Raw genomic sequence first — 12,668 nt, forward strand, 5'->3', positions numbered from 1 at the left:
AGTGGTCTAACAACTCTTAGCGCGCTAATGGCATAGTTCCCCTGCCGCATAGAGAGTTGCCGCAATGATATTAGGTTAGCTAAGGTCAGTTAACTGACTGGTGGGAAACGGGAGCTTCAGCATTGACTGTTATGTACGCATTTTTATTATGTTATCTAACAACAATGGTGTGTAGTGTTTACACGATCATGTTTCTAATTCTAATGTGTTGTAAATATAATTGAAAGCATTTGAAAAGTAAGATTCTAGTGTTTTGTATATCTAAAAACATTAGTAAACATCTACATTTGAAAACATTCAAACAACGTTTACTTTAAACGTTTTGTACATCTGAAAACATCAGAGAACATCAAACACGAAGTACAATTGAAAACATCCGAACAACGTTTAGTTCTAACGTTGTGTACATCCGAAAACATCCAAAAAAGTTTGGTTCCAGCATCGGGAGGCATCTACGTTAGAAAACATCAGAATACATTTACATATAAAAACATCCGAACAACGTTTAGTTCTAACGTTTTTTACATCCGAAAACAACCGAAAAACGTTTGATTCTAACATCAGGAAACCTCTACATTAGAAAACATCAGAAAAACGTTTAGTTCTAACGTTTTTTACATCTGAAAACATCCAAAAACGTTTGTTTCTAACATCAGGAAACATCTACATTAGAAAACATCAGAAAACGTTTACATTTAAAAACATCCGAACAACGTTTAGTTCTAACGTTTTGTACATCTGAAAACACCCTTAAAACGTTTGGTTCTAATGTTAATAGATTGAAATTTTTGACGTCAGACCGACATTAGAATGGCAAAATTTTGTTCCAAAAATTTCTGATGTATACACCATGTTACGTTGCTTAAATACAACTAAATCATAATGTTTCCTAATGTTTGACATCAGGCATACATTTGATTTCGATGCTGATGTAGGCATCAAAATCAAACGTTGGGCTAATGTAAATTTCTATTCGGAAAAGAGGACCTTCTCTTCAGTTTAACCCAGTATCTTCTCCCTTGACCTAAGTTCATTTCCACAATTCACAATTCAAACAAACCGCACCCCTAGAGTAGTACATATTCTGTAAACCAGTTAGAAACGCAAATATTAAATTAGAATATCTAATGAAACAAAGACATTAAAGCTTGGATGCACATTGCGTTATTCGATTTGTGGGATCGTATCTTTGGAAGGAGATTCTTAAATTCCCGTGGATTTCGCGTAAGTGCCTCTGCTTACGGGTCCACCCCTCCGTTTTTGGCCCTTCATACAGCGATATTGTGAATTCAGATCGATAGCTCAAATTGATCTTGCTATTAAGTGGAGCTGCATACAACACAAGATCTTTGAAGGGATGGTGGCTACCTTACATACATACATACATACATATCTAATGAAACAAAGACAAAGAACCAGATAGGCTAATCAATGGAAATTTTAAATCATTGTAAAATCATAATCAACAGAAATAAACGTTAAGGCAAGAATCTTTAATAGTAGTAGTAAATACTATTAAAGATTCTTGCCTTTCATACGCTATCCTGATTGCTTCACGAAATATTCCAAATTAGTTCGTTAAATTTCTTAATAATTTAACTATTTTTACTATTTGTACCATACCCTAAAAATGCTGGATACATTCTCTGTCGAATGACATATTGCATGACATATTCCCCATTAATGGTTTTGAGTAATATGCGTTTGAAAACTGCCCCATTTACGTTACATGCCTCATTTTCTATTCCTTAATATGACCCCCAGTATAGTAAAGAAAGACGTAGTCCACCGTCAAAAGCTGGTCAATATATCAGTTGCCGTTTTGGGACGAATTTACTGATATTTTCTGAAAATGAGGTATTGCGCATTTCACACCATTGCATTGCAAACAATAAGTGCTTCGAAGACTCTAACACGATTGGACGGAAATTTGCACTTATATCACAATTTTTTCCATTCTTGGAGTTGTCCAGTTTCAAATGAAATCAGTAATAAGAAAGTTTTCATCTTTTTTTTAGAGAATATTAACTATTTCCTTGGCTCGAAGTTCTTGAAGAAAGGCTCAAAATGTAAATTACGAATAAAAAATATAAACGATCCAATCCAGAATTACCATATCAAATAACCCACTTTGATTTACACGAAACAAGTGCTCTGAGGCATGCTATTTGCATTATTCATTGCTTGAATTTCAATGAACCACTGCGATTGCCTTTGTGTTCGCCAACACACGTGAAATATATACACATAGATAGGGGTCAATCAACCTTTGGCATATTTGTCCGACACTCTTTCGAAATCCATTGTCTTCCCGTCGTTCTCGACAAATGGAACGAATTACCCTATCCACCTGAGAACTCTGAATCCTAATGAGTGTGGTTACTCAAAATTGAATAAAAAGTGGAGACATTAGCGTTGGACAGACTTGTTACCGATGATGAAGCAGGGTGAGACCGGTGAGACGCACCGACTCATCGATGACAAACCGGCAGCCAAAACATGTGTTTGCTTTTTAAATTATTCTGCATCCTACCTACTACTCGCTGCGTTGATCGATGGAGTCGTTAGTCGGAGAACAACAACATACATACCTACATACATGAGGACACATTATGTCGACGGGGTCGCAATTGAACCGTGAAGAAAATAGACACATCAACATTCTTCTGCCTTGGTACCATGCGATGAAAAATGTGCGGAAAAATGGGTCCACATGAGACAATGCGGGAAACACAAATTGTGTCATCAAATGCGTGCAACTATGTGTCGGTGCGTACGATTGTGTACACACCAACATAATTCGAGTAATCACCGTCCGTGGTGACAGCGCAACGTGAGAACATCCGCCTCTTCTACAGTTTCAGGTCATTTGGGCACGAATCGAATCAATTTGATGGGGGGCTGTGATGTGGTGTGCGTTCGCAGAATGAGTCTGAACTGAACGATGTCAACAACACTGATGTCTACCTACTAGCAATGGGCGATCTTGGATCGAAACGAAAAAGATCGATTCTTTTGGTACGATTAATCGATTTTTTGAATCGGTCTCAAACACGACAAAAATCGACCCTTTTCATTCGATATTTGTTTCGATCCAAAAAAAAGTCAGTGCCTTTGCATTTGCAATTTAATATTGACCTAAATATACCTTGAGTCTTCAGCTCACGCTCGTGCAGTTAAATTGGCGTTGACGGCACTGTCGAAAAATTTGCTCTTGCAGCAAATTTAGACAGTTTCTTCTGGGAATTTTCGGTGGAGTGAAAGGATAGTACAAAGTCCGCCATGTTTCACGCACAGTCTGACGTTTGCTTATGGATTTTTTCATAGGAGTAAAGAGCTACAGAGTCGCCGTCAACGCCAATTTGGGTCTTAGCAGATCTATAGTACCGAAAGAGTATATCAAGAGCAAATTTTCATTATGTCGTAAGTAACATTCGCACCAATCCGAGAAAAATAAAGTTTTGTTTTGATGACCGAAAAGTTATTCCTATTTTCAATTAAACTCGTATAATCTCATAGTGATAGCAATGTTTAACATATATAGCAGGGTTCTAATCAAACAAATGCAATTCACTAGCTTTCATGTTAAAAAATACTGGTTTTTAAGTCAAAAGTTATTATACGTCGTTTGGTGGCCCCTATTGTTACTTAAGTCAAAGTGTATTTACCAGGGTATTTGAGAGAATTATCAATTACGTCTCCTTACGTGCAGCCCATTCATCATTTTAGGACCACCGAAATCATCTTAGCAACAAACAGTTCGATTTATTCACTTTAATAATGAGAAAACTAAACGACGAACGTACACTTTTCACGGGTTTCTCAGCGCTGTTACTTAAGTCAAACGGCATCTTCATAGAAATCGGGTGACTTAAGTAACATAGAAAACTATTTTGATCGGAAGGTGATTACGTCAAAAAGCAATTTGACTGGTAAATAAATTTAAAAATGGGATGTGATCCTATATTCCGACAGTATATAGTGTAATAGCAGGAGCATCGATTGACACTGATAGCTCGACTTTGTTTACCATTGTTACTTTCGACGTAATGAAAATTTGCTCTTGATATGATGATATGCACACATCTTTTCCCCTCCAAAACCAATCGGAGGCCTGTGAGATATTTATGACGAAATGGTAAAGAAAGTTATTGATCTACATAGGGGAAATGGCTCTAATGTTGGCCTATGGATCTAAGATTGGACCCATCAATAAAAATCTGCTAGTTATCAATTTTATCTAGATGAACGCGTCATTGGGACGGTACTAAAAGACATTTTTGATTGCTATTGAAAATTTAGTCGATTGCTGAATTTATGTATGGGTCCAAATTAGGGGCATTTAGGCCTACATTACATCCATTTTCCCTATGTACAAACATTCATTTCTTATGACATATTTCAGGTTCATCAGTCCTCTGCTATGTCAGAACTGGATCATCACGGAAGCATATCGGCATTGTTTAACTTGCATCAGCCTGTTTTCCTACGTTTTGTCCATCCTTTTCAAGTATGGGAGAAAATCCGTAGTGAATATCCCATTGATCGAGACTATTTATCAAAAATGGTAATAAGTGTTCCGGTAGAGAGGCTATTCTTCAAAACTAGTGAAACCACTCAGAATCGATTTCGGCTCAATGCAAAACGCATGGCTTAATTAGCCTTCTTGGGATCCCTCTCGAATGAGTTTTGGGATATCTGAATCAAGTATTTTCCGTACTTACCAACTTTTACACTCAGACCATCTGTAACCGTTCGTCGAATGTTCTAAGTGGGACGTTGCAAACACAGTGGCTTATACGCCACTCTCGGATTCGAGAAACCACTGGTCATTTCTTTTAAGTTTGTCCGACTAAGCTTTTTTTTAAGCATGAGCGACGTTCTCAAAGGCGAATTTCCGAAAGGTACGGCGTTGGCTCCCTCTTAGAGACGATCAGGTAGAGTTTCGGGACCCAGCCGTCGCCCTTTCCCGCATCCTTAATTCGGCAATTTTGCACGGGCGCACCACTCGCAGGCGCCGGTTGGTGAAATTCAAATGAAATCAAAATAGTAATTAACTATATTCTTATCATGTATGTATGTTAAACTTACAACTTTTACTGCGTACGTACTACACAATTTATTTCTAAATGATATTAATCATCACACTAAATGACTCTTAAGGCCCAAACGCAATGTGGACGGAAGCGGAACGGAAAGTTTGACAGTTGCCACAAATGACATCAAGATGCCTAACCGAAGTCGATTTGGTTCTAACTAGTTTTCAATCCGACAAGTAAGCTTACTTAGATCGGGCTTTTCCGCTTCCACTGTCATTGCGCTTGATAATATCATAACAAGATAGCTTATGTAACATAATAACAACTTGAGACTGAACTTGGCGTTAATCTGCACCACCTTTCCTATGATCCGTTACATTTGAAACATTTTTGTGCCATTTTGAACAATGAATCGATTCAAAAGATCGATTTTAAAAATATCGATTCAAAATGATTGATTAAATCGGTGAATCGATTATTTAAAAAAAAATCAATCGATTCACTAGGATCGATTCTTGCCTCAAGATCGCCCAATGCTAATACCTACTGGTTGTGGTGCGACATTGATGACAACGATCGATATGGAGCGCGCTTTCAAACTGCAGAACACGATTTGGCGAACGATCAACATCCACCCACCTCGGAAGCTGCTGCGGGTGTTAATTTCCTGTCGTAGGCAGTGAGATTTGACATTCATCGAATTCAAAGTGGGTCATCACTGTTATTTTTATGGTACTAGTCAGTGGTGAATCCATCATTTATTTTGGTACCTAAAGTTTTTAAGAGTCGAACAATATTCAATTGCATGCGAAATTGAACAAACTATTTGAAATGTTAATAGATACCATCAGCCAATATATTCACTACATGGAAATTTCATGTAGGTAATGTCGGCCTACATGTCCCTAATTTGGGCCCATCGCTAAAAGTCTGCTATTTATCAATTTTATCTAGATGAACGCGTTATTGGGACGTTACTAATGGATATTTTTCGTTGCTATTGAAAATTTAGTTGATTGCAGAATTTATGTATGGGCCCAAATTAGGGACACTTAGGCCGACATTACCTGCATTTCCCCTAATTATTCTAAGAAAACTCTTGGAATTATGTTCAAACCTGTCAATATTCTTCGCGAAATGCCCCTCTCTTCAGAATTCATTTGATATTATTTTTAGAATTATCATGGAATTTGCCAGTGAATTATTTTGAAACTATCCTCTGAACTATAAACCAATGGAATTTTCTTGAAATTATCATCAGATAGGGGAAATGCAGGTAATGTCGGCCTAAGTGTCCATAATTTGGGCCCATACATAAATTCAGCAATCGACTAAATTTTCAATAGCAACCAAAAATCTCCATTAGTACCGTCCCAATAACGCGTTCATCTAGATAAAATTGATAAATAGCAGATTTTTAGCGATGGGCCCAATCTTAGATCCATAGGCCAACATTAGAGACATTTCCCCTATCTCTAGACATTCTTCTTGGCATTTTCATTGGAAATGCACCAGGAATCCTTTACATAGTCGTCGTCCTCTCAAAATAGAATTTTCCTCAGAATAGCCGACAAATTCAGCTTTCAAAGCTTAAAGCCTTAAATTTAGTATGGAGCATTTCTCATGAGGGCCCATGCATTAATTATGTCACGCTAAATCGAGGAGAAATTCACCCCCCCCCCCTATCGCGACGTTTTTCCTATTCCTAATGCATTGCTTGTCACAAAATCCTAGACCCCCCCCCCTAGAGCGTGACATAATATATGCATCAACCCTAATTACCTTGGAACTTTTTCTTCATATTCCCCTGGAGTTCTTATCAATACTCTCTTATGGCGGTAAGCTCCAACTCGGATTAACTTTTAATACCGTCCCTGTTTGTATGATCTGAAAAATGTTTGCTCAGAATTATGTTGATTAACTCTGATGTCGACATCAAACCAGCCGGACATTCTTGATCGGGATTTAATCCGAGGATAATACCGGTTGGAGCTTACCACCATTAGAGTTGTTTCCATAACTCCTTAGCAATTTGCTCTGAAATATGTTGGTGTTATTTTTAGTTTTTAAAACCTATTAGTTATTCCTTTGGAATTTTCAAAGATTCTATTTGACTGTATCCTGAAAATTGAGTCCAGTCCAAGGGTCCTGTAATTTATGCAAGGTCCAGCATCTTATTTAGTCTTTATACCCTGTTCACATTACAGCCTATATCATGTAATATAGGCTGTCTTGCAATGAGCACTCATACATAGGATTTCCAGTGAAAACTAGATGTATAAGTGCTCATTGTAAGACAGCGTATATCACGTGATATACGCTGTATTGTGAACGGGGTATTAGAGATGATGAATTAGTGATAGAAATGTATGGGATTTTCCTGGTTTTTACTGAATTAATCCTCTTCTTGAATCACTGGTCAGTCTGAATTTTTAAAATAAATACATCAATTTCACGACGCAGCATTTCCGAATAATTCAGGTCATGTCAAGTTTCAAAATTGTCCCTGGCTTTTTTTCTCTCTCATTCATGAAGCGTGTTTTGTATTGTTTCAAGAGAAATTTCCTACACAAATTGATTACAGATCAATAGCCGCTTTAACTCCAACCCAGGCAACAGCTGTAATTAAATTAATTCCTTTAACTACTGCTTTAATTACATTAATTACACAATGTAGAACATTAACTACTTTTTAACTACATTTTCATTACTTTTAATTACATTAACTACGGATAGATAATTTTAATTACCGTCAGTACTACTTCAAAAAGCATTAATTACTTTAAGTACTTTTGATTGCATTTTGACTTCAACGCACCGGTTCTTTGAATTGCGTGCCCCTCGACTTAGGCTGTGTTCCATTTGGTGAATTTTTACTTATATTTGACAGATGGAATATTTTCAAATAAACCTGCTATTAAAGCAGACTTATTTCTGACAGACAAGGAATCAATTTTCGGCCGATCGACAACAGAGGGATTTTCGAACATCTTAATTTATTTTTGTAGTGTCAAATTCAAGTGAAAATTCACCAAATGGAACACAGCCTTAGGCTGTGAACCATTTGCCGAGTTAAATTTTACTCGTGGTTAAAAGTGACATTTCGAAAGTTATTTCTTATGTTCGAAAATCCCCGTGCTGTCGATCGACCGGTTTTCGAGCCACGGTTGTCAAAATTTAACTTCTTGTCCGTCAGAAACAACCATGCTCGGATAGCAGGGTTAATCGATAACTTTTCATCTGTTAAATTTTAACCAAAATGAACACATGAATAATGCTCGCCTAACATTGGAAAAGGGGCTATCAACTTTTGTGAACAACTTGCTAAGTCCTTTTTACCAGAACCGAAGTACGCCCACGCAATCCAAGAGCACTATCGGAAAGGGGAGAATTTCCCCTACCCGATGGTGTTGTTAGTTTGCGTGGGCGTATTCGGTTTGCGCGAAGAGTACTTAACAAGATTTGTGTACAAAAGTTGATAGGCCCTTTTCAAATGTTATGCGAGTGTTATTTATGTGTTCATTTGTAGTAAACAGGGCCCCGCTGTTGTGTCAATTTTTATTCAGTAGATGAACAAAAGTTCACCCGTGCACTCGTCTATATAGTATCTACAGTGAACTCTCTACAACTCGATATTGAAGGGACCATCGAGAATTATCGAGTTATAGAACAACAATCTCATAGGAAATCTTCATCGCAGTAGCCATGAAACTTATTTTTTACTATAGTTCTATTACTCGATATCGAGTTAGTGCACATCGAGTTGTGGTGCGTTGACTGTATGTGTAAGAGAAGTCCTGAGAAAACTGACTTCCAAGGCCATGTCAAGACCAGGGTTGTTAATAGCGCTAACGACCGGACGCTTTTTTACAATTCTGGAATCCTTTTTGATTGTAACTTGTAACATGTTTGTCAATTAGAGAAACAAGGTGTTTTGTTTTGGTGAACAAAAAATTGTTTCTATTTTCAATGAGATAGGTCATTCTTTAAAAATTCCGGTTAACTAACATCTCAGGAGTGCTGCTATTGACTGAGCAAGGTACTGATAGTGTTCCTGTTGAAAAACAAACATTTTTCAACCAATTAATATTAAACGACCTTTTATATATGCCGTGCATTTAACACGACCGTCCGCATTTTAGTGGTTAAAAATGTATTATAATGAGTAATACCTCACGGAAAGCGAAGTTAACATTTTGTATACCACCCACAACTGGTTTATATTGAAGATTTGCTAAATTTGCAGTTTTATTAATACACATGTTATTAATGGACACTTTTTACGCTTGGACCAAATTTGTAACATACGACATTTGACATCCCTATAGAAGTTACACAGTAAAAAAAAATGTAATATCGATCAATGTTATTCAAGCTGATGTATGAAATAATGATGTAATAGCAAAAAGCAGATACAATATTACATCAATGGATGTAATTTTGTTCGCAAAATCGATGTACATCGTACAACGTTATATTATACTCGATATTATACAACCGATGGATTGACCTGGTTGCAGTAGTTTGGATGTAATATTCAACAACTTTTTTTTCTGTGTAGGTGTCGTATGTCACATTGATCTATGTTTTAATCAGTTGGCACATAGAGGAAATGCAGGTAATGTCGGCCTAAGTGTCCCTAATTTGGGCATATACATAAGTGGTGTAGTGGTAAGCGTGACTACTTTCTCATCCCAATGGGTCTGGGTTCAATCCCAGCCGAGGTCGGTGGGATTTTTCTGAGGCATAACAATCTCTGGTCACGTCTTCCTTCGGAAGGGAAGTAAAGCCGTTGGTCCCGGCCCATGTGTGTTGAATGGGTGCGATATCCTACGCAGGTGTGGAAGCTGCCTTCCTGCACATTCGATTGCCGTCAATGGATGGCAATCGCTGTCCGTCGGTGATTGGCACTAGATTGCGGAACAGAGACCGACGTTAAATAAAGGAAAAAAAAAATCTTTTTACACGAAACAGCTGTTAGCAGTGACGTATTTCTATCTGTTCTCAGTATGTTGACAGCTTCTTGCTTCTAACACCAGCAAGCTGCTTGTTGGCCCAGACCTTATATATAAATGTCATTGGATCGCTATATCATCCTCCTCCACACGTGACTTCGAAAGAACAACGAAAATCCGAAATGGATTCTGAATCCGTTCCGGATCCTCCTCCGACACCGAACGTAGAAAGAAACCGGTATGAGGACCAGTGGCAGAAACTACAAAACAACGCTAATATCACAAATTATCACCGGTTCCACTGAACCCCGGACGGGTCCACGCATCCCGGACCCGGACCCCACTACTCACAGGTCACCCTTAATCGCACCCGAATAAGAGCAGAAATTTAGATTATGGTACGGTACCACCCACCGCATTTACGGAAGGGTTACTGTTCGTGTAATAAGTATCGAGACACAGGGAGGGGAGGAGAGTATCAAATCAACAAACTTGTCGATGTTACATTGGAATCGCAGGCAATGTCGACTAGTTCCAGATATGGCTTGAATCGAAGGTTGATTGATGATGAACGAACAGGACCAATTTGGGAAAGAAAACGATGTTCAAGCATTTATTTGTCGAGTTAAATTAAAAAAAAAAAACAAGAGCAAACAAGAGTTAAATTAAAAAAAAAAACATGAGAATTCAATAAAATAAAACGAGTCATGAAGTAGTAAGAAACAACATTAAAATAAATTCAAACTGGCGAAGATTCTCTCCCGCATCGCAAACATAACCTCGTTTGCGAAGACCACCGAAAGTCCCTCACGATACATGATCAGAATTTGCCGAAACAGATGCAGCGGATGGACGTAGCCCGTACCGTTGAATGAATTGCTGCAGAGCATTCATCTTGTCCGCGTTGCTGAAGGTCTCGTTCAGCAGCACCTTCTTCATTACACAGAAATTGTTGTGGAAGGCGGGCGGAGTTGCTTGTTATTGATCAGCAAGTTCTGGAACGTATTCGGATTGCACACCACGCACGCGCAGTCAATCTCAAATATGGACAATTTCCTATACCGTTCGTAGGCGGACGTTTCTCCCCAGATGGGACCATACGAGATGCAAATTTGCTCACCCTTGCAGATTGGACGAATCACAACGAACTTCAGTTGGGACGAGCGATACATAACGTGAGTGTTTGGGTCGCAGGAGTGATTACATACGGATGCAACCGTGTGCAGTAGATCAATGGAGGGCTCCCGTACAACGATCAGACGATTGACCACAGTTGAATATTCAAAGATACACTTCAACAGAAAGTTTTGTTGCGTTTTGGTGACGAAGAGCGATCGAATCAAAGGCTGTTGGATGTAGATGGTGTACAAGATCGCCGTAACCAACCGGTAAACGTTGTCCAGAGTGTGTACACGGGGTTGCATTTTGGCCGTATGGAACACCTTGAATGCATCCAGAGGATTTTCCTTGGTGTAGTCCAAATCGAATGGATTACTTCCGGTTCGACCGTGTGATCTACAGTACTTCCTCATCTTCTTCACGTCGTCATTGAACAATGTCAATCCATAGAAGAGCATCTTTGGCCCCATTTTACATTCATCGAACGGCATGCTAGCCAGTTTGTCGTATATTCCACACTCGAACCGATGTCCAACCTCCCAACCCTTTTTCCAGCACTCTTCACTGCAGTACATTACGGATACACAATGCGGACATGGGATTAACGACAAAAAGTTCTCCGACGAACAGGACTGGCATACTTTATACTTTGCTTCCGGACTTATAGAAACCATCATGGGTTTCTCGCACAGAATCACACTGCCCGCCTTGAAATCTATCTCAGCCACCATGCTCCTTCCAAAATGTGGAAGTTTCTTCATCGCAATTCCCTGTGCCACGAAAGGGATTTTGGGGTTCACTTCAACATTAAGAACCAGCTTCGGACATGGTGTAGAACTTTTGTGTTCACCGGCGTCGATCTTACCCTTGCAGAGAAGTTCCCGGGCTTGCAACTTCGGCATCAACCGTTCCGGATATTTGTGCCTCTTGGCTAGAGCAATATTGGCCATGGTAAATTCGTATTCTTTATTTTCGTAGTAGATAGCCGATCTGAAAAGAAAAAAAAAAGGTTTAACCTTTTTGAAGATCCGCCTACCGTCCTTGAACTTACCGATTAGCATACCCAATCGCCAGATCCTCTGAGTCAATCTGGGCCCAGCAGATGCTTTCGTTGTACTTCTCCAGTGCATCCAGGTAGTTCTTTTTCTGATACAACTTGTTCCCTTCCTGTCGGGCCTTGGCAGCCCGGACATTGCATTTGGGTAAATCTGCGTTCCGCTCTTCCTCCTCACTTACCATCCGTGGTACATTGCGCTGGACGTAGTCTCGACAGCCAAACATATCACCATCTGCCAGATGAGGATTCTTGGTAAACGCTTCCATCAAGTAGCGGGTGATCGGCAGCTGCATGAACATTTTGCTATCATCTTGAAACTCCTGCTGCTGCTGCTCGTTGGCAAGGAGCTTAGCGATAATGTGCGGGTTCCACATTTTCAAAGCGCAGTTTCAATCGATTTTTTTTTTCGAACTCCCTTTTGAGGTCGGGTTTGATTTGTGCTTAGCGGACTGAATACTAATATCTGTGTTAGACGACTGGTAAAAGAACAGAAATTAG

The 12,668-nt window shown here is 39.1% G+C and overlaps 2 protein-coding genes across 2 annotated transcripts in view; both read right to left on the reverse strand.

Moving 5' to 3' along the window:
- LOC135717574 (uncharacterized) overlaps positions 1-12,668 on the reverse strand; it is a 1,030,279-nt gene that overhangs the window by 601,345 nt on the left and 416,266 nt on the right. The window lies entirely within an intron of this gene.
- On the reverse strand, positions 10,933-12,544 carry LOC135717366 (SET and MYND domain-containing protein 4-like). The gene is made up of 2 exons (XM_065239405.1): positions 12,165-12,544; positions 10,933-12,103 (listed from the first exon to the last, which is right to left on the reverse strand). Exons 1-2 carry the CDS (start codon positions 12,542-12,544, stop codon positions 10,933-10,935), a joined length of 1,551 nt encoding a protein of 516 aa, XP_065095477.1.

This window comes from Ochlerotatus camptorhynchus, unplaced genomic scaffold, assembly GCF_037179485.1.
Source record: "Ochlerotatus camptorhynchus isolate MF236.1 unplaced genomic scaffold, CSIRO-AGI_Acam_v1.1 ptg000006l, whole genome shotgun sequence".
NCBI lineage: Eukaryota > Metazoa > Arthropoda > Insecta > Diptera > Culicidae > Ochlerotatus > Ochlerotatus camptorhynchus.

What these genes read in the sequence shown, in the direction of transcription:
- LOC135717366 (XM_065239405.1), bottom strand. Translation starts at nt 12,544, where the DNA reads ATGTGGAACCCGCACATTATCGCTAAGCTCCTTGCCAACGAGCAGCAG. An exon ending in GCGATTGGGTATGCTAATCG is followed by an intron (nt 12,104 to 12,164) that starts GTAAGTTCAAGG and finishes TTTTCTTTTCAG; the next exon opens with ATCGGCTATCTACTACGAAA.